The sequence below is a fragment of the Monodon monoceros genome, unplaced genomic scaffold (genome assembly GCF_005190385.1).
Source record: "Monodon monoceros isolate NGI ecotype Baffin Bay Population unplaced genomic scaffold, NGI_Narwhal_1 Super_Scaffold_21, whole genome shotgun sequence".
NCBI classification, from domain to species: domain Eukaryota; kingdom Metazoa; phylum Chordata; class Mammalia; order Artiodactyla; family Monodontidae; genus Monodon; species Monodon monoceros.
In genome coordinates, this window is record NW_021703778.1 from 25,616,908 (window position 1) to 25,640,854 (window position 23,947).

The following is a 23,947-nucleotide window of genomic DNA, read 5'->3' on the forward strand; positions in this document are numbered from 1 at the left end:
GGTTATGGCTGCTAAGAAACAGAGCTGAGAAACACCTTTGGAAAACAAATACTGTGTTCTTTTTAAAATGAATAAACTTATACATACCACAGTAGTAAGACAACCTGATAAAAGATAGTGCTGAAATTTTACTTAGAGACAAATCTGATAAGCAATCACAGCTTCATAGCCAATGATGCATCACATGATAATTCAATTAATACTAAATTCTTCATATAAGATATCCTACGTCAAAATACATAACACAATGCTCATGTTACATCCTTACCCAAATCCAAGGTCTTATTTCATTTATTTGACCAATATTACTTATCTGTTTACTCATCAAACAGATGGCTATGAAATATAGAGGTAAATAAAGTGAATGATTTTCAGCAACAGGCATTAAATGATCATACGAACTGATTACATTTAGCTTATTACATACTATCGTACTTAGATGAAAGCCCACGCAAAAAACAGGGGTTGGGGAGTCGACACAGTATCTATTTTGGGGGGAAGGATAAGTTTAAGAATGCCATACTCTAACTCAGTAGTTTTCAACCCTGGCTATAAGCAAGAATCACCTGGACATCTTAAAAACAAACAAAAAAACCAAACAAATTCCCTCCTCCCCAGATGTTCCTAGGTCCCAATGTCATCCACCCTCATTCCTTACACCATCACCCCACTTTCACATAGTCTGGGATAAGGCCCAGCAGCACATTTCTTCCCCTAAAAGCTCCCAGGTGACTCTGACCTGACGCCAGGGTCGAGCACCTCTGTTTTGGCCGGTCATTATTTTCAAGGTATAAATACAGCTTAATGCTACTGTGAACTTCATTGCTAACTTCTTTCCTCCTCGTGGAATCCTAACTTGCTCCTTCCCCATTCAATTCTCCCTACCAAGGGGCATATAGGAGAAGTAGCCACCCTAGGCGGGTGGGGGCATGAAATACACAAAGAGAGGTAAGACTCTGGGAAGGGCTCCTGGAGATAATGCCTGAATAGTGGATAAAGAGGCATAAGCCAGGTAAAGAAAGGGAATGAGGATGTGCAAAGGAAAGGGAATAGGAAGTATGATACGAAAAATTCTGGAGCGATGGAGTAGGGAAACTCATCATAAAGGGGTTTATATGTTAAGTGAAAGATTTGATTTTTATCTTTAAAGCAATAAACTGCTTCTGAAAGAACTCAAGCAAGGTACTAAAAAGACCAAGTTGTGGAGAAAGATCAATATGGCACCATAAAGAGGCTATAGGCAGGGAGGCCAGCTACAAACCCCTAGAAGCAATTGGATAAAAAATTCTGAACATTAGGACTGTGATCTGGCTTAAGGATTCAGACTAGGAGTCATCAGTTTTAGACAGCAGCGTCTATTGACTGAATGAGTTCTCCGACAAGGATTAACTAAGAAGAAAAGATTGATAAAGATGGAACCTTAGGAATGCTGTTTTCATTTCCACAGCCATTACTCCAATTCAAGGCCTCTAGACTATACCAGACCATTACTAACCTATACCAGACCATTACTAACCCATACTTTCTATACAGATGGAAAGACTATACTTCAGAAAATCATTTCAAGAATCCAGAATGTTGTTTCTGTTGATTTTCATGTGAGATCAATAAATTCTTCAGCCTATCATTTATAGCCTTCAACTAAGTGGCCAATTAACCTTCTGTACTTCATTTCTTCGTTCTCCTATATTTCTTTGACTCTTTCCAAATCATTTGTTCATCATTATATTAATATAACTGATTTTAATTCCTGGTATTTGTAGATGCCCCTTCTCTATCTGGGTTGGTCTTCCTAAGTTCACATTTGCTTTCATAAAAACCCAACTCCAAACCAAGACCTCCAAAATATCTTCTATTACTCTCATTCCTCCTTCTAATACCAACTGGTACTTCTGCACAGTCTATTGTAATCTATGCAGGCATGATTTTTGTCAGAGGTTCTTGTTTCCTGTTTATATATAATCTTCTCTCTAAAGTCCAGTATGGTGCTTGGAACATTGTGGGTGCTCCATGAATGTTTGTGGAATTTAAAAAAAAGAAAAAGAGGGCTTCCCTGGAGGTGCAGTGGTTAAGAATCCGCCTGCCAATGCAGGGGACACGGGTTCGAGCCCTGGTCTGGGAAGATCCCACAGGCCGTGGAGCAACTAAGCCCTTGCGCCACAACTACTGAGCCTGCACTCTAGAGCCCGTGAGCCACAACTACTGAGCCTGCGTGCTGCAACTACTGAAGCCCACGTGCCTAAAGCCTGTGCTCCACAACAAGAGAAGACACTGCAATAAGAAGCCTGCGTACTGCAATGAAGAGTAGCCCCTGCTCACCGCAACTAGAGAAAGCCCATTTACCTAGTTGGTGAGTATTAGTTCATAATATAATATCTACCCTAAAAATTATAGTTATTAAAATAATTCCAGTAAATTCAATGTCAATAAAATCTGCTAAAATTACATTAGGTTTAGAAGAATGCTGAATTTGCCTTTCACCACACTGGGAACAAAATAACATGAGGCAGAATTCTGGGAATAAGGTGGTGGCAGTGGTACAGTTTTACAATTTTTCCAAATCCTTCCATAAGGACATGTAGAGCAAGGACAGCAAAACCCAAACCCAAAGTCAATATGCACAGCACTCTGTAACAAGATACACATCTCCATGAATCCAAAAATACATGTTAACATGGATAAACTAACAACAACTCTAAGACCTATATGGTATTGGATGAGAAAGCAGAGAAAAATAACAAAACATCTGCCAGATCTGAGTAGAGAAGAATCCCCAAAACTATTAACAGCTCCTCACCGCAGAGTGAGGCAAGCCATTCTGAGAATAGCAACTGCAACTGGAAAGAGTTTTATATACTCAAGGGTGACAGTAAGGAGTTTGTGACTGGAACACCTGAGCGTAATGGACTTTCAAAGCTCATTCAAAGGACAAAGCCCTACACCATGGAGCAAGTTCTGGGAAGATTTCAAATATGAACACAGTAGAGTAGAGCTGACAGATACAGGAAAGAAAAAGTTCAGATAAAAGTTGAGGAGAAAAACAGGTCCTGGAGAACTCAGGAAGTATATCTATATATTTATCATTTCTTTTTTTTAGCCACACAGTGCAGCTTGTGGGATCTCAGTTCCCCGACCAGGGACTGAACCTGGGCCCTTGGCAGTGAAAGCACAGAGTCCTAACAGAAGAGGAATTTTTAGAGTCATGAAGCTCTCCTGACTCATTCCTTCTTTCTAAAACTATTTTCACATAACAATGACCAAGAAAAAGAATCATAATCAAATCCAATACAAAGTTTTTATATTAAAAAAAGATATAGGGGAAAAAACATCCCTACAAAAAATAAAGGCATTGGGGCTTCCCTGGTGGCGCAGTGGTTAAGAATCCACCTACCAATGCAGGGGACACAGGTTCGAGCCCTGGGCCAGGAAGATCCCACATGCTGCAGAGCAACTAAGCCAGTGCGCCACAACTACTGAGCCTGTGCTCTAGAGCCTGTGAGCCACAACTACTGAAGCCTGCGCGCCTAGAGCCTGTGCTCTGCAACAAGAGAAGCCACCGCAGTGAGAAGCCTATGTGTTGCAACGAGCAGTGGCCCCTGCTCACTGCAACTAGAGAAAGCCCACGCACAGCAACGAAGACACAACGCAGCCAAAAAAAAAAATATTAAAAAAAAAAAATAAAGGCATGGTAGAAAAACATACTCACAAAAACTATAATATTCCAAAATTAGCTATGAAGGAACATAAATCAGAATTAGAAAGGCAATAAAATTAAGGAAAGAATGAGGCAGAAAATACCAAAACTTGAAACCAGACAAAAAGGATGCCCAAATGCTTTTTCATTAGATTATCTCATTTTCTAGGGCTGTGTACCTTTTGCTTGATTCACTATTTGCTATTAAGGTTTTTTTGTTACAACTCTGTAAGGGTAGATGTTAACTCTGTAGGGACTGATAGCAATGTAAATATATTTGGTAGGCAGACATGTAGATGAGGCTATTAATCTATTTTGTATCAAATTTAGCAATTGTACTCCACCATTCCTTCTTTCAGTGATTAGAATACTTCAGTGTTTCCTATAGCTCTTTGACCAGCTTTACCATTCTGTTGGCTTACTCATCAATACATTAATACACTAATCTTTGACAGGTCTTCACTCTTTAAAGAAAAAGAAAAGGCAGATAGAGCGACTACCATAGCAAAACAGAAAACCCAATAAACACCAAAAATGAGAGTGCTTCCCCCCACACCTTTTGTTGGTCAGATGGAGGCAAACTGAACAGCTATGAGACCCACATGGTTTCAGCATTTGTGCACAGAGAAGCAAAGGGAAGGCAACTGGGCTTGTCTGATGGCCCCAAGAATAGGGGAACCCCAACAGTGGTGCACTGCGAACAGTGGTCTAAACTGGGAAGGATTCCAAGGACCAAAGCCTCACGCCATGGGCAAGAGCACTTCCAAGTAACAAGGTTTATTGGTGCTGGAGCAGTCTGGGCCACAGAAACTCTTGAAACTAACACTGCACTGAGAAAAATTTCTAGGAGTAGGATCCAAATTGAGCAGAACAGGGTAACAGAAGCAAAGACAAGAAACAGTCCAGAGAAAAGAGAAAGGGAGCAGAAACGAAAGATTTCAGAAAACATGAGGCCATACTTTTTTTTTTTTTTTTTTTTGTTACGCGGGCCTCTCACTGTTGTGGCCTCTCCTGTTGCAGAGCATAGGCTTCGGACGCGCTGGCTCAGCAGCCATGGCTCACGGGCCTAGCCGCTCCGCGGCATGTGGGATCTTCCCGGACTGAGGCACGAACCTGTGTCCCCTGCATCGGCAGGTGGACTCTCAACCACTGCACCACCAGGGAAAAGCCCCATACTTTTTTTTTTAATAGATCTTTATGGGAGTATAGTTGCTTCACAATACTGTGTTAGTTTCTGTTGCACAACAAAGCAAATCAGCCATATGCATATACATGTCCCCATATCCCCTCCCTCTTGAACCTCCCTCCCATCCTCCCTATCCCACCCCTCTACATCATAGCAAAGCACGGAGCCGATCTCCCTGTGCTAATGCTGCTGCTTCCCACCAGCCAACTATTTTACATTCGGTAGTGTATATATGTCCATGCTACCCTCACTTCATCCCAGCTTTGCCCCTGCCCACCCCATGTCCTCAAGTCCATTCTCTATGTCTACCTCTTTATTCCTGCCCTGCAACTAGGTTCATCAGTACCATTTTTTTTTTTTTTAGATTCCATATATATGCGTTAGCATACGGTATTTGTTTTTCTCTTTCTGACTTACTTCACTCTGTATGACAGACTCTAGTCCATCCACCTCACTACAAATAACTCAATTTCGTTTCTTTTTATGGCCGAGTAATATTCCACTGTATATATGTGCCACATCTTCTTTATCCATTTATCTGTCGATGGACATTTAAGTTGGTTCCATGTCCTGGCTATTGTAAACAGTGCTGCAATGAACATTGTGGTACATGTCTCTTTTTGAATTATGGTTTTCTCAGGGTATATGCTCAGTAGTGGGATTGCTGGTCATATGGTAGTTCTATTTTTAGTCTTCTAAGGACAAAGGAGGCAAGAACATACAATGGAGAAAAGACAGCCTCTTCAATAAGTGGTGCTGGGAAAACTGGACAGCTACATGTACAAGAATGAAATTAGAACACTACCTAACACCATACTCAAAAATAAACTCCAAATGGATTAAAGACTTAACTGTAAGACCAGAAACTGTAAAACTCTTAGAGGAAAAACAGTCTTTGACATAAACCACAGCAAGATCTTTTTTGACCCACCTCCTACAGTAACAGAAATAAAAACAAACAAATGGGACTTAATTAAACTTAAAAGCTTTTGCACAGCAAAGGAAACCATAAACAAGACAAAGAGGCCATACTTTTAAAAATCACTTTGTGAAAACAACACAAGAGGGGCTCTAGAGTCATGAAGCTGAAAACAGACTACCATGGCCCACTCCTCTCACCTAAAAATACAGGAAAGGAAAACTTAATGTACTTCATAAAAGAATCATGAAACCCATTTAAAACTACTATAAGAAAACAAAATGTGGAGTAGAATAATGTCTTTATAGCCTAAAATAAATGAAAATTATAGAAGCTATGAAAGAACATAAAGTTCAGAAATTAGGTAAGTGGAGAAAGGAGGATTTGAAATGATAGAAGGAAAGAATTAAAAATAAAATTATTTCAGAATAAAAAAAACAATGACTAATGCATTGAGAGAAAAAGAAGGTAAAAAAGGAAGATGAACTTAAAAATAAAAAAGACAAAAAAATGTTTTGAAAGAAAGTGATAAAAAGAAGACCCAACCTAAGTATAAAGGGCAGGGAGGAGAGGCAAAAACAATAGAAAAAATACCAAAAACTATAATTCAAGAAAAAATGCTCCTAAAACAAAAGATGACTTGAAACTATACACTTATTATAACTTTTCAACAGTGGCACTTTATACCAGAAAACAATGGAGTAAAATATTTAATATATTCAAGGAAAGAAAATATGAGCCTTAGATTTCATATTCATCCAAACTAACCTTCAAGTATAAAGGCTGCAAACAAACTGATATGAACATTCAATAACTCAGGGAATACTGCTCCCATGAACACTTCCTCTGAATTTACTCAACTCTAGAGCAGGGGCCAGCAAACTTTTTCTGTAAAAAAAAAAACAGTAAATATTTTAGCCTTTGCAGGTCACATGGTCTCTGTCACAACTATTCAACCTCTGCCACTGTAGTGTTTTTAAAAGCAGCCATAAACAATATGTAAATAAATGGGCAGGTCAGATATGGCTTGTGGGCCACAGTTTGCTGACCCTTGTGCTAAAGAATGAGCTTCAGAAAACCAAAAACCTAAAAAGGTATAGATATAAGGACTGGTGCTGATCATTAAATATATACTTACCTGTAGAACTAAGTCTAAATGGTGGTTATCAGGGTACACAGCATAGTTTATAATGGCTGAATGTGCTGACCCTGGAGATACAGCAAAACTATTTTTTTAAAAATGGAGAATGATGAGTATACATGAAAAGTAAAATAAGCACTTATTACTTTAAATATATTAACTTAGAATAAAGAGAGATTACTTCAGTCAGAGGAGAGGAGAGGAGAGGAGGGAGAAGAGGTGCTAGTTAATTAAAACAATGCTCACAGGAATGAACAAATCTACAATAGACAAAAAGAGAGAAGTGAAGGCATCATAGAAAGATAACCAACAGAACAAATACATGAATCTTCCTAAACATTGAAAGATATAACAAAGCTAAAACATACAAGTAAAACAAAAAGGAGAGAATAAAACAGAACACATAAGGAAAGATAACATGCTATTGTTTATCCAAGAAAGTGGGATATACAAACATATGCAATTACTTATAATTTTAAAAAGTGGAAGGATAAACCATGAAATTAATAAAAGGAAAAAAAGAAACATTTTGTATAGAAGAAAGAAGTAGGGTAGAAGAGCCAGGGATAGAAACAAGAATCTTGTAGAACTGACTTTGAAATTCTACACAATTTTGTTACATGGTTATAAGAAAAATTAAATTTAAACAGCAGTAATTCTTAAAAATTGCAAATAAAGTGAGTTGGCATAATTACACATAGAAGAGAACTAGTTCAATAATTTTAAAACATAAAATTTATATATCCTCACTATAACCTATATATAAAAAACAAAAAATGTGAAACATAAAATTTTTTCAGTAATTTTATCATTTGTAGTAATGTGGTAGTAATTTGTAATAATGTAGATTTGTCTTTGAACCAAGGGTAAATCAAGTGAGTAATTACGTCAGTGTCCCACAGAAACCAGATTTTCGGTACAGGTGAAAGAGATCTAGACAGTAAGATTAATGAGATTAAAAGATCCTTTAGCGTTGAATTTAAAATATCAGTATAAACTCATAATTTATTTTATCTTAAAAATTATATATATATTTTTAGCTCTGTCCATTAAAAAGGCCTAAAAACAATGATCAACTGGTAGCAACAAGTGTTCAAAATGCCCAGATTTTAGCCTCTAAAATCAGGGCTTTTAGAAATGACCGATTCCAGGTATGGAGCAGGAAAAAAAGAAATGTACCAGTTGGCTTGGAATAACCTGTCATCCAGGAAGAAAAGGAGGCCATTTAGCCTCTAGATATAAGGTGAGGGTCATGTCAAAAGGACACAGGGAATCAAAACGTTGTACACCTTAAATTTATACAATGTTATATGTCAATTATATCTTAATAAAGCTGGGGGAAAAGGACATAGGAGCCCTCCTGAGGCAGCACCCAGAGACCGAAGATGGGAAAATTTGAGCATAGTAAGAGTAATAACTAAAATGGATCAAAACACAAAAAATGTGTTCATATCCATGAGTTCATAATAATATTAAAAAGAAAAATCATTCGTTACTTTTAGAGCATTTTAATGAATAAAACTCATTATTTTTGAAAACTGATAAAGGAAAGGAATCAAACACTTGTCCTACCTTTATTATAAATCAGTACCTTTGAGTAACCAAGGCTGATGAGGGGAATTTTCTCTTTACAGAAGTATTCCAGTTAATAAACAAAGGACTGATAAAGGCACAATATAACCACTTTGCAACCTCCAATGAATAAATGGATCTAGGCAATGATAATTAATGTTGGGAACATCACAAAAAGACATTACATACCTTCTGAGGGAAGTACATAATAGCCCCAAACACTCTCTAGATCTAACTACCAATTTATCAGAAATACAGAGAAAAGAGGAACACAGGAAATGATAACCATGGGGATGCAGTCACAACTTTTCAGGCTGTGGAAAGCTCCCCAGGAAAAAAGACATGGTTCCCTCAACAACAACAAAAACTTGCAAGAAAACAAAGAGCTAGAGAGGAAACCTATATATTAAAAGATACTAAAGAGATGTAATCAATCTCACTGTATGGACCTTGTATGAATTACAATTCAAACAGATAAAATGAACAAAAACAAAACAAAACATGTTTAAGACAATCAAGGAAAGTGAGAACACTGAATCTGATGATACAGATGAAATGATACAATGTCTAGGATTTGCTTCAAAATAATCCAGGGGAGGCAGGGTAGGTGAATGGATAGATGATATGAGACTGATCTGATGGTATATTAATTATTGCTGAAGCTGGGGTGAAAAAAAGGAGGATTGTCTTTAAGTAGATCTGACCATGGATTTTATTGTGGCAAACTCTTATTTCTGCATATGATTTCATTTGAAGCATACCTAAGAATACTCAGGGTTGCCATTCACACCTTTTTCTTTCTTTGAAAACAAGATTTAAAAAATGTAACTAAAACTGTTTTGCAAAAAGCCTAACACTTAAAACACATAATTCTTCTATAAAGACATGTACACATACCCACAAAATCTGGATTGCCAGATTTGCTAAAATGTTGATGGGCAGACCTATAAAAATTTAATTTTTAGAAAATACCTTGTCTTTAAAAAGAAGCAGGGACTTCCCTGGTGGTGCAGTGGATAAGAATCTGCCTGCCAATGCAGGGGACCCAGGTTCGATCCATGGTATGGGAAGATCCCACATGCCATGGAGCAACTAAGCCTGTGCGCCACAACTACTGAGCCTGTGTGCCATGACTACTGAAGCCTGTGCGCCTAGAACCTGTGCTCTGCAACAAGAGAAGCCACCGCAAGGAGAAGCCTGTGCACAATGAAGAGTAGCCCCCCGCTCACCGCAACTAGAGAAAGCCCATGTGCAGCAATGAAAACCCAACACAGCCAAAAATAAATAAAAAATTAAATCTTAAAAATAAAAATTTTTTTCCAACCCTTTAAAAAAGAAAATAAAAAGCAGCAGCTGCCATCATTAAACGTGATGTCAAACATTTTAAAAAAAATCTTACTTAAAAAATGTATAACTTTTCCATAACAATCTTTTTAAAAAGGTTCCTTAAAACCAAGATGGTTCTGTAAAACTTGCCAACTGACAAAAATGAAATAAGTAATTTCAAAGATGCCAGAGTTTTGGACTTAACTACAATTTTACAGAAGAGGATTATTTGGGGGGGGGCAGTTTTTTAAAATTATTATTACATTTTTCTTATTCTTTTTAAAAATTTTTATTTGAGTATAACTGATTTACAATACATTATTAAATATAATTATTTACATAATTAAATAATTAAAAATAATTATTAAAAATAATTATTTTTAAGTTTGCACTGGGTTTTAGTTTATCATAGATCACACATTGGAAACCCCTGGGCTACATCTGGCTTGTAGACAAGTTGTTTGGCTTGCATGGCTTTTTAGATTTGGGGGCTAGAGCAAAGGAGCAGCTACCTCTCTTGAGGAGAGGCATGGTGCCCTTCTAGTTCACCACAGTCCCCCACCTACTCCTTTCTCTGCATAGACTACAGGCCTGGTCTCCTTAGGCATGTGAGTTTGTGTTCACCATTATTCTGAGGGAGGTTTTCTACTTGTTCTTAACAAAGAAGTAGAACAGAAAACGGAGGAGATCTGTGACAGCCAATATTATTCAGTTTTGCACTTAAAAAATGCAAAATGCAAAAACCCCAGCATTCATTATTTTTACAGCACAGAAGTAAAATGCTATCTGCATACTCTTACATGCTTTTCCTTGCCAGAGCAGTAAGGCTTACCTTCAGATCAAGGCTGCTAAGGCTTATGACATCATCATCTTTTGCTCTTCGTTTTCTTTTCTATAAAAAAGAAAAAATTTTATTCTTATATAGAAGGCATGCATGTTAGTCCATTAAACAAAGACCACATACAACTAGAAAAATCAGTTTTAAAAAGTGAAGTCTTAGGCTGTATTCATAAGAAAATTATTTTTGTGAGGGATGCCCATAAATTATCGCCAGCACATACTATATACTTTCTAAAAAGTCCCCTCTGACTAAATCATCCCTTGTTGTGAAGTGATTCCACCCTATTAAAAAACTTACTTATCTAAAGTTTTTCAGAACAGAACTCTTATGTAAGTCAAGTCTATACTTGTTAGAGAAAAAGTAAAATATGTTTTATATATAAAGATAATAAATTTCTTAAAAAAGGAACACATATTATTTATCCTATGGGGGGGGTTGATTTCACTAGGAAAAAAATATCCTTTTCTCATGGCCCAAGTAATTAAGATTTGTTGCCTGAAGCAGGATTTATCAGGTGGAAAATGAACATGCATGTACCAGGAGTACCTTCCAGTTATCATTCATCACCTTCATTCAGCCCTACTGGTGCCAGTAGTGACAAAACTGTGTATATATAGCTTTAAGTTCTGGTCCTTAATCAATACTGAAAAAGAATCCTTAAGTAACGTTTCTTCCCTTAAACCTCAAAATAACTTTTCAGGTTACTTGTGATACAGCTTAGCTCTTGTGAACTCTCAAAACTGACAAGCCAGGGCTCCCTTCCAGGACCTGGCCCCACCCTGAGGAGAAACTGTTGAGAGCAGAATCAACATAGAGCAGGATGGGGGCAACTGAGAAAAGGAAAGATAAAGTCCAGATAGAAGTGGGGGAAATATACGGAGCCTGGAAGTCTCAGAAGCAAGCCCCATGAAAACAACAAAAGAGGGAACTCTATGAAGTTAGAAGAACTATCTGCACCAAGCCTCTTGGTAAAAGTTCAGGAAAACTAAATTCATATTAAAATGAACAGAAAATCCCCCAAGTCAAATTCTACACAAAATAACTGTAAGAAAAAAGAGAGAGAATAAGGGGCAGAATAACATCCCTACAGGGAATGAAGTCACCTCAAAAGGAAATGCTCACAGATGCAGAGCAAACCTATAAAATACTATTTCGAACTTAGCTAAAAAGACATTAAGAAAATGATACAAGACACGAAAGAACAATATAAATCAGAACTGGGAAAAACTAAAAAATGAGGTGACAGAACTCAAGAAATCTCTATTGATTCTAAGGTTATATCCAGAAGATGCAGCAAAGTATGAATAGTATGATCCTAATTTTGAAAAGCAAACTAAACAAAAATCCTGCTTATGTGTATCTTATCTGTGAGGCTGTGTATTTGTAAATAATTATATGAGCAAAATATAGAGGGATACATACAGTGTTGGTGACATGGGTTAGCGTGGAACTGGGGGAATGGAAGGACTTACATGGGGAGAAGAGAGGAAAGGGGGAGGAAACTGCCAAGCAAAAAGAAGATTGTACTGAGGGAAAAAAAGCATGTACAGGATCATACTTATGTATTTATATAAAATCTATACATGTGTGGGCATATGTATAAAGAAATTTAACAGATTTTAAAACATTCTACTGTATTTTCTTTTAACTATTTTAAAGTTTCATCTTTCATATTTGTATATTCAACCCATCTAGAATTTATTTTTGTATGTATGTGGTATAAGGTAATTTGGCCAACTGTCCCCACCCCTAACATCATTTGCTGAGAGCACCATTCTTTCATAACGCCTATGATACAATAAGTTCTCATAAGTCGGTTTCTGGGTTCTCTATTTCATTCCAACAGTCTATTTATCTACACTTGCATCCATATAATGCTGTGTAATTTCTGTACCTTTGGAGTGAGTCTTAATAGCTTATACGCTCAGTCATAATGCTCCCTGATGGGTACACTACTTTCCCTGTCCTGGGCCTTCTATTTCTCTGCATGAATTGGGATCTATTACATTCTAATGAGATTTCTATCAGAACAGCATTGGCTTTATGAATTAATTTGGGAAGAATGGACATTTTTATGCTATTGAGCCTTTCCTTGCATGAAATGGTATATCTGTCCATTTCATTAGGTGTCCTATGTTCTTTACTAATGCTTTCCAGTTTTTCCCATAAAAGTCTCACCCATCTTTTCATAGATTTATTCCTAGTTTAAAATTTTTTTATTTCAATAAAAGCATCTATAAAAATACATTTGTTGGGCTTCCCTGGTGGTGCAGTGGTTGAGAATCTGCCTGCCAATGCAGGGGACACGGGTTTGAGCCCTGGTATGGGAAGATCCCACATGTCGTGGAGCAACTAGGCCCGTGAGCCACAACTATTGAGCCTGCGCGTCTGGAGCCTGTGCTCCGCAACAAGAGAGGCCGCGATAGTGAGAGGCCCACACACCGTGATGAAGAGTGGCCCCCGCTTGCCGCAACTAGAGAAAGCCCTCGCACAGAAACGAAGACCCAACACAGCCAAAAATAAATAAATAAATAAATTTTTAAAAATTACATTTGTTTGTTACTAATATACATACGTGCTATTGATTTCTTTTTATAACTTTTATGGCCTTGCTCAAACTCTTATTAGTCCTAATAGTTGCTATTAATATCTTGGATATTCCATGTAGACAATCATATTGTCTCTAAGTAATGAAATCAGACTGTCTCTTCCTTTCTAATTTGTGTACCACTTGTTTTCCTGTCCTACTGTGTTGGCTAAGAGCGCTAGTACAATGCTGAATAAATATGATGACAGCATGCTTTTTTCTAAATTTAAAGGGACTGTCACTATCATTTTATCATTATGTATGTTGTTTGTGGTAGGTCTCAGGCTAAGGAAGTTCTATTCTATCCCTGGTTTGCCAAGAATTTTATCATGATTGGGTGTTGATTTTATTTTTTCCACTCTTACTTCTCCTCCTCTTTTCTTTGATTTACTCTATTGTTCTTTTTTTCACCTCTTGAGTGCTTAATTTTTGTTCTTTTCCCTTCTTAAACTATGTATTTAAAAAGTTATAAATCTCCCTCTTAGTATTCCTTAATCAATCACATTCCAAAAGTTTTAATACATGAACCATTAGATATTTCTTTTGTCACAGAGACCTCTACACAAGTGTTTTCCCAAGTGAGATGCATCTATCCCAGACGATATGCAAGGTAACTTTCCTGGAATACAGGAGGAAAATGTTAGAACTTCATTTTTATGTATTTCTTAATCCTTAAAAAATAAGCTTTACTAAAATTTAATACACAGATGATGAGCTCATCATCAACCACATTTAAAAATGTGAGTTAAAGATAACGGCAATCTTATCAAATCCATTTTAGAAGTCAGCCCCAAACTGAAATTATCCCGACTATTTGAAATATACATTTATGTCCACTATCATTAATCTCACCCTAAGTGAGTACTGAGCTTTGAAATATTAGCTAATAAAGTTGCTACATACCTAAAAATTATAAATAAATATATCAGGGGTAATGCTCCAAATATTTTTGCTGATAGTCTTGCAAAATCAAATTTGGAGACACTTCTCTACTAGTTTTTCTGTTTAAGTTTAGGTTCTTCAACTAGTAAGGGAAAGGGACCAAGATGAAAAAAGTTTGAAAGGAAAATGTGGAACTGCATTAAAATCAGGAGACTCTTACCATGAATGCTTTACTGACCACTTAATGTATGTAAATGCTATTATTCACAGAAATCTCGAACAGGAGTCCCCAACAGAAAAACAAATTAAATACAATAGAACAGAATACAAATGAAATGGCACATCCTCAATACATGCACATACGTAAAGTTTGGCAAACTAGAGGCAGAATCGTTTTTGCTATTTCCCCCAAATACGAAGAGCATAAGAATCATGTTCTATTTGTACATACTTTATTTATATGATTATTGTGAAGTAATGAGTATTTAATTATAAAATCCCCCAATTTTCTGGTGTCACTTTGCACAAGATTAGATGCCTCTGTAAAGTCTCATTCTAAAAATAATGGAGTCCCTCTATACTAAGATGACTAATAAAAGATTCATTCATTATATATATTATCTACAAGCATTTTTATATTTTTCAACCAAGAAAAAAGCTGTTAGGGTGTGTGCATAAAAATAGCCTCACGTTTCATTAATATAGTCTCTTAATTTTAACACGGGTAGGGATGAGAGAAAGAATTGCATAGAGTTAAAGATGAACAGATCTGATACTTTTCAAAATATATTTTATATTTAATTGAAATAAAAATTTCTTTCAGTTTGTTAGCAGAAAAGAATTAAATTAGGCTGCCAAAGATGGTGATAGAAACTCTGTACTTCAAGGTTTTCAGAGAGGTACAGACAACTGAGCTGTACACCAGACTGAAACACAACCCAGGAATTAACTAATGTCTTGAAATAAAAAACCTAGGTGTCTACTCACCAAAGTGAAGTCCCAGTGGGGGCCAGGTGTTAAAAATGTGAAGGAGCTACCTCTCTGAAGGGAACATCTGTTAACAGAAAATTCAAACAATAAATACACTGAGAGTAACTTCAGTAAAATAAAGCACTAGACAGATAAAAAGCTATCTTTTTCATAGTTTCAAAACTGTTCAAAGTAGCCTTATTAGTCATTCAATTGTAGAAATAAGAGGAAGGGTATGTAAAAAAGAAACCACAAAAAGTAAAAAATCAGGGTATAGGTTCTGGTCATTTTCAGAAACTTTACAAAAATGAAAGGAGCTTTATAAAATTAGTGAACAGATTAAGAGTATTTAAAGAAAATAATTCAAAACAAGCAGAGTTTATTCTAGGAACATACACATGGCTCAATAATATGAAATATATTTATACAATATACTGCACTAATAGGTTAAATAAAAACCAGTAAATGATGCAAAAATTACTTGATAAAATTCAGCATTCATGCTTAATATTTTAAAAATAAGAATAAAAGAATACTCTTAACATAATAAAACCTAAATGCATTTATTTTGTATTTCATGTTTAAATCTCTTCCATGTACTGATTTTTTAAAAAAAATTATGATTTAATAAACCAAATAAAAAGCTTTGAATAACTATACAGGAGACAAAGGTCTCAAGTAAGATTAAAATTTGACTAGGATTTTGTTCTTTACTGCTAAGTGACACATTTTTATTCTGTGTCATCTTGTCATTCAATGTAAAGAAACAAAATAATCCTTATAACAAAAATCTGTCTTCACCTTTATAAAATATAAACCTCTATGTTTATAAAACATGTAGAAAATCACAAAACATAGCTAGCACATGAAATAAATTTTATAAACTATACTTATGAGAAAAGCAAAGGCCATTTATTCAGAGCTTGCTACGGCAAGGGAGATGGCCACCATCACTTGCGTTTAGGCAGACTCAAAGGCAGGCTGAGTAATGAGAAAGCTTTACAGTGGAAAAAAGGGAAGGCTTCAGGTGTACCCTGACTGGCAGGGGGAAGCTGTAGGCAGGCTAACTAGGACTAGGGCATCCTATGTGATTTACTGGGTGCAGATTTGATTTGCTCTAGTTGGTTTTAAGTTGGAAGCAAGGACAAAAATTAGGGAAGCTGGCAGCTACTGATCAAGTCCTGGCCATCTGGGGCTGATTATTACAGAAATTACTGCGCTTAGCTTCCTGCATTGTCAGGCCATTGTCCACTTGTATATTCTGTCTCTCACCCTTGACCCTCATAAGGGGTCTATAAGTTACAGAAAACCACAGACGGCCGTTATTTCTACAAATATTTAGAAGCTTAAATCAAACACAAAAACTTTTATAGTTTTCTAAGCTAAATATAAAAGCAGAAGTTTATTTGACAAGGAACACAAGTGAAAATGGCTACAAGGAGAAAGAGGATAGCAAAATGGCTTCACAGAAGAATTAATACTTAAGTAATACTAAAGCTGAATCAAAGAGAAATAGCAATTAGCAAAGCATACAAGAGCCAGGAAGGCTCTGTGGGGAAAGGGAATAGTACATGTTAAGGGGGAGTGAACTGAATTATATTCAGGAAACTGCAAGTAGTTCCTTATGTTTGAGTATCAAAAGAAATAAAAAAGGGCTAGATCATGATAAAAGGCCTCACATACAATCCTTAAAGAGTATGGACTCGATCTTGAATATGTACGGCAACTGTCAGCAATTGAGTTCTAAGAAACAAGAAGGCTGGATTGGAAGAAGGCCACACTGGTCAGGAAGACAAGTTAAGAGGCAGTTCCAATATTGCTTACAACAGATGGTAAGGGGCAGAGGGACAGCAGCAAGGTTAGAGAGGAAAAGCAGACCAGAGAGGGCTCAATGGCATAACTGGATGGAGAATTCTTTTCCTCCCTAGGCCTGTTCAGTTACTATTAAGGTTCCTGACATAGCGAAGTAGGATGACACTAATAATAATTAGAAACAGTTGCACAAAGATCTTAAGTTTTTTTTTTTTTTTGCGGTACACGGGCCTCTCACTGTTGTGGCCTCTCCCGTTGCGGAGCACAGGCTCCGGACACGCAGGCTCAGCAGCCATGGCTCACGGGCCCAGCCGCTCCGCGGCATGTGGGATCTTCCCAGACCGGGGCACGAACCCGTGTCCCCTGCATCGGCAGGCGGACTCTCAACCCCTGCACCACCAGGGAAGCCCCCAGATCTTAAGATATTTAAAGCAAACATTTCCTAAATAATTATCTGGAGCTCAAAAAAATTTTTGAGGGCCTCTTTAGTGGAGCAGAATAACCTAAGGAACTGATGATTTCTTGCCATTGCAGAAAAGTCAAGCAACAATGAAGAAAATAGCATGATTTTTGATAAAATACTAAGACATCGGCAATAAATTATAATTCACATGACTAAAGAATACATGGGGGGCTTCCCTGGTGGCGCAGTGGTTGAGAATCTGCCTGCCAATGCAGAGGACACGGATTCGAGCCCTGGTCTGGGAAGATACCACATGCCGCGGAGCAACTAAGCCTATGTGCCACAACTACTGAGCCTGCGCTCTAGAGCCCGCGTGCCACAACTACTGAAGCCTGCGTGCCTAGAGCCCGTGCTCCGCAACGAAAAGCCACCGCAATGAGAAGCCCGCGCACTACAATGAAGAGTAGCCCCCGCCCGCTGCAACTAGAGAAGAGCCCGCACACAGCAACGAAGACCCAACGCAGCCAAAAATAAAAATAAATCAAAAAAAATAAAGAATACATGGATATAGTATTATAGTATACATAGATAATATCAATAATATTATAAGCAAATGCCAAAAGATTACAGGGAAAACAGGACCTTCATACCTTATGAGTCCACAGAGCACACTTTTTAAAAACACTCCTCTAGGTAAGTGCTATCGTATACCACACAGTTAAAAAGAGCCCTAGTAGGGACTGGGTTGAGAAGCAACAATTATGATTTCTCAGATTATCTTTAATGTAATACAAATATTCATTACAAAGTAGTAATCATAGTGGCACTTAAAACAGTCAATAAACACTTCCTTTTGGGTATAAGACAAGTATTAAGGAGAACACAAAACCAAAGCTATTCATTTCTTTATTCCGTAGAATTGTCCATACTGACCTCAGAATGAATCTGATGTTTGAAAGCTGGAAAGAATTAGCTGTTCGGAATTTTAAACAGGTCAACAAACTGGAAAAATATTTCCAATTGGATGGCAAGATTCTTTCCAGCACCAGTTGTAATCAGCTTTACAGTAATGCTATTTTTTCCTATTTCAATAACAAGTACCTATTTATTTTGAAAACTCATGTAAAACAGGAACCCAAAAAACAAATTGTGCCCTGAAAGCATGTGAGTCAGTGCCGGCTTTCAAAAATCTTGGAAAGATATATAATCATTTTTTCACAGGGGTCAGACTCAAAATGTAATACAGCTATTTTAAATCCTTGTGGGAAAAATTTTTGATTTCATAAAACATTAAAAATGGCCTTTCTAGAAGATACCCAGTACAGTCCATTTAAAAGGGAGCTCAAAGGCTGAAATAAGAAGTGACAGTTCTTCATCTTTTCAAGAATTTTTGTCCAATCCCCTTTTCTCATATATCCAAATAATTATAACATTTAAAGCATAAAATAAACTAATACCTAAAGGAACTAGCTTGGTATATTAATTGTGTTTCCTACTAACCCCATTGTGATTATTCCTTGGCCTCTAACACGTTTCCTTTTGTATCACTTGGTGTGTTTTCAAACTATTATTTTTACACTAAACTAAATTTAGTCTAAACAAAGCGTAATTAAAATGGCAAAGTTGATGTTCAAAAGAAAATCATCCTGTTATTTCATTCTTAAACCGAATTGTATTTTCAGAGATTATGACTTGTGTCACTGTCCTCCTCTATCATGGCAGGTAATTAAGAGCTGAATTGGATTTATAATGGCAGATTTATAAATGGCAACATTTTCATAAAGTGTACCAGACAATATAAGTGACTATTCTAATTAAAAAGGAAAATAAACCACAAAATATAAAGATACTGGCTTATAATAAGATAGGTATTTAAGGTTTTACAATGAAAATAACCAAAATGAGTTAGCAAAGTAATGTTTTTTAAAAAGCAAGCTAAATAGAAGGGCTAATGATAGGAGTATAGCAGAGTAGGTCACTGAAATTAGCAAAAAAGAAGACTTGAGGCATAGGGGCATTTGAAATATGACAAAGTATAATTGAAAAGTTTTTGGGATGCCTCCAGATCTGTTAAGAAAAATTACTTCCTATGTGAAAACAAGAACACAGTATTACTGATATGCAGCTGTTGGGTGCCACTCAAACACATTTCTCAGCCTGATTACAAACAACTATACGTAACTCACAGATAGCTAAATTAAAAATGTAATCTGTAAATGCCAAAGGTACCATGAATGTATCAATCTTATAGAATGAATGGTGTAAACTATTCTTTATAGATAACATTTGTTGGTATTTGGGGTGTTGAACTACTCAGTGTCTCAAGTGCTTTGCAAATTAGACAAACAATGACAAAATTCACTTATTTGGGTTTAATATCTGAGGAAGCAGACATCTCCTACTGCTTTGACTGCTTAGCATCTTAAGGGATTGTCTCCTCTCCACTTCAGAAAGAGCCTGGTGGAGCTGATAATCATGTAGACTATCTCCTCTACCACACTGGGGTTTTCTCACCTGTATCTGAAAGTCCCAAGTAACAGATACATCTTGGAACATCTCTAGTCCAGAACACAGCTGAGCATCTAGAAACCAGCATGCACACACACATTCCAGACATCACAACATCCTACACTAATACTCAAGACTATCATTCAATGCCTTTGCGTTACAAATTTCTAATATACTTATCAGGTTGCCTTGCCCACAGCATCAGATTCAGGAGACAGGGTACAGGGGATAATGCCAGCAGCAAGTAATAGTGAGGGAAGAGAAAAATATCTAAAAGCTACTTCGTTAAAAATCTAGTAGCCTTTGGAAAACAGTTTGGCAATTCCTTAAAAGGTTAAACATAAGCTTACCATAGGACTCCACAATTCCAGTTCTAGGAATTTACCCAAGAGAAATGAAAACATATGTCCACACAAAGACCTGTATGTAAATGTTCACAGCAGCATTATCCATAATAGCGAAAACTGGAAACAATTCAAATCTCCAGCAACTGGTAAATGGAGTAACAAAATGTGGAATATTCATTTCATATAATGGAATACTATTTAGCAGTAAAATGGAATGAAATACTGATACATGTCATAATATGGACAAACTGCAAAACATGCAAATGCAAAAGATTATATATTGTATAATTCTATTTATATGAGATGTCCAGAAATAGACATTTATAGACATGGAAAGCAGATTAGTGGCTGCCTAGGTCTGGGGGTAGGAGAAAGGACAAACTGCAAACAAATTTGAGGGAGTATTTGGGATGATGAATGTTCTAACAGCGAACTGTGTCTATAAATTTACTAATAATCACTGAATTGCACACTTACAATGGGTGAATGTTATGACATGCAAATTATATCTCAATAAAACTGTTAAAAAGTACAGTCATTTCAATGTGGGAGGAAACAGCCTTAGGAGCTAGGTGGGGGCATCCTTTTATTTTCAGCAACTATTAATATAAATAGTAATAATAATGACAATTTGGGATTATCAAGGATTGGCTCAATTTGTGTTTATATGCCCTAATTTAGTTTTTTAAATGTTTTGAAAAATAGTCCATCCAAGAAGTTAAATTCCCTTAAAGGCAACAGGAATCCTCAGCTCTAAGTTAACAGAACAGCTAGCTTGGCTTAAGAATATACCTTTAACCCTGGATGTCCATTCTACAAATTCATCAGTTTCACTAGGAAAACAAAAGTCAAAGATCTAGCATTGTGCTGTTACCAACTATACTGTACCACCTCCACAAAAACTGACAACAGAGGTAATTGCTAAACATTCCTTGACAGAGGGTAAGTAAGTTATAGCTCTAGTGCTTCCTGCAGAAAACAAAAATAATGACACTTAAGATTTCTGGAGTATTTGCTGTGTCTAGGTACTATTCTAATGTTTTACTTGAATTACCTACCATAATTTTCACAACCTTATGAGACAGATACTATATGAAGTGAGATTTAAAGAGATTAATCACAGCCTTATGAGATAGATACTAATAATGAGCTAGACACTATGAAGTGAGACTTAAAAGAGATTAGGTCCTCAAGAGCAAGAGTTTGAACCCAAGGAGCCTGACTGTAAAGCCTAAACTCTTTAAACACTAATGTTTTATTTGGCTGTGGGTCACAGTCTCAAAGAGTGTACATTCCCAGAGAAAATAATTAGCTGAGTCAAAGCTGGGGCTAGAACAAACAGTGTTAGGAAAACTGGGCCATAAAAGCAAGCCGCCTTCTGAGCTATGGGCTGCGTGGTGGGGCCCAGGGCTGCCTGAGGACAAGACCCTGGCCTATTACTACCCAGAACAAAAAGAGAGGGACGGTGGCGCAGGGGTTAAGACTCCACGCTCCCAATGCAGGGGGCCTGGGTTAGATCCCTGGTCAGGGAACTAGATCCCACATGAATGCCACAACCAAGGAGCCCACCTGCCGCAACAAAGACCCTGTGCTAATTAATTAATTAAATGAAATAAAATAATAAATAAATACAATTTTTAAAAAACAAAAAAAATCAAAAAGAGAGGGACGGAAGAGGAAAAAGGAGCGAGAGGCCTGCCACATAAGAGGCAGCTGCACAGAAAGCTTACACCCCAGTGGATTCCAGATGTCTCCACTCTTTTCTCCCTAATTATCTTGCCCCTGCCATATCTTATAGTAGTCATCACACACATTATGTTCAAAAAAATTTACTTACACGCAAATGTGTGTACACATGTACGTGTATACACACACACACACACGGTGCCTAGTTTCACTATGAATTCCTGACCACAAATTTCAAGTGATCCTCAGTTCTGCTCAGCAACGCTATTAGATTTCCCTTGTCATTTCCTCGCCTACCCTCTGAAATAACTATTTCAAACCTTTCTCTTTACTCTTCCAATACTCCTTCCCCACTCCCACCTCACTAACAGCTTTGACTCTGCACCTTATTATATCCCACATATTTACACTGTCCAGTCTAACAACCATAGACCTTTTCTTCTCTCTTGTTACAGTGGATAAGCTCTATTATTTAAGGCCAAGCCTTCCACTTGTACACTGGGTCATATCCTTGGTTCTCTACTCTTAAAAGCAGTCAGAGACAAAGAATAAGAATTAGATATTAAATATAAATGAATCAAGTGTAACGATACAAATTCCAGGAGAATATCCCTTCTGAATAAGGGAAAATGGCCAGTGTAATAAGGTTGTCTTGAGGAAAAGCAATTGTGTGATCAATCAGGTTGTGAACCAAATTAGCTTTGCAGAGAACAATATTTTTACTTGAGAGAATGACTAACAGATAAACTGTCATTTGGACTTGAGTATTTTGCGGACATTTATCTATAATGAAGTATTGCTGCTGCCAATGATAAAAATTTGAGCTTTCAAATGAAAATTAGAATTTTTTGAAAACTGTACCCATCACTATGAGCATGGCATCCTCCCAATACTTAAAAGCTTTCACATGAGATTGGTGGTACTATTAATAATTGTGGTTTTCTGATAGCATGTAACAGTATGTATCAACCTTTAGAAGATATGCTTAACTCCCTGTGCCAATATTTTCCAAATGACAAATGCATAATGTCACAAAATCAAGGATGGGTAAAATAGATCTATTCAAAGTTTTAACAGACCAATGGATTTTAATGTAACAGAGAATGAAAAGTTCATTGCTATGGTTTCAGATTCTAAATTCCAGCCACCTGTTAAGAAACTACCACTTGTCAAGCTCTGGTATATTATCAAAGAATATCCTCAATTATCTGAAAAGCCTATTAAAGTACCCATGCCTTACTGAACTGAAAATCTATGTCAGGGCAGATTTTCTTTATCTACTAATATACTTCATTCTTTATATACTTCAACTTTATACATTGCAACACATTATATACAAGGCGATATAAGAATCCAGCCCTCCTCTGTTAAGCTAGATTATCAGTGATGTCAAACTTATAGAACTGCTGCCCTAGAGAAAACCTGCACAGATACACAGAGGAAATGTACCAAAAACAACAACAAAAAAGAAACTAAAAACCAAATATACTGTATACAATATACCAAATAAACTCCATCTGAATTATGAAAAGAGATTTTAAAAACTATTATAGCTAATGATATTTCATTGTATAAAAGTATAATGTATTTAATTTTCTCGTTTTTTCTAAACTTATTATAAAAATGTGCTGTGATATACTTCCTTGTACATACATCTACATATGCTATGCAACTGCTTTCTTAAGATAAATCCCTCTAATTGCTTGGTTTAAATATACACCTTATTAAAATGTTGTTTTATCTACCAGATTTCGCACCAATATACATGCAGTGAGAGTACCAGAAGGAAAGGAGAGAAAGGAGCAGAAAAAAATATTTGAAGAAATAATGGAGCAGCAGAGCGGTGACAGGAGGAGGCAGAGGAGGTAGACCTCTAGGGAGGGTCTGCCCGGCACCGCCCCCCTTGCCACAATGCCCGAGCTGCCGCCATGGCTGCCGCTGGAGGAGGAGCAGAACATGGCTCTACATTCAATATTTTGCAATAAACAATAATGGAAAAGAATCTGAAAAAGAATATATATGTATAACTGAATCACTTTGCTGCACACCAGAAACTAACACAACTTGTAAATCA

At 36.7% G+C, this 23,947-nt stretch overlaps 1 protein-coding gene across 1 annotated transcript in view; it reads right to left on the reverse strand.

Moving 5' to 3' along the window:
• NET1 (neuroepithelial cell transforming 1) overlaps window positions 1-23,947 on the reverse strand; it is a 52,624-nt gene that overhangs the window by 23,161 nt on the left and 5,516 nt on the right. Inside the window, exons 2-3 of the mRNA XM_029239263.1 lie at window positions 15,136-15,202; window positions 10,671-10,730 (exon numbers count right to left, since the gene is read on the reverse strand). Of these exons, the coding sequence (XP_029095096.1) occupies window positions 10,671-10,730; window positions 15,136-15,202 (127 nt within the window). The remainder of the gene's footprint in view (window positions 1-10,670; window positions 10,731-15,135; window positions 15,203-23,947) is intronic.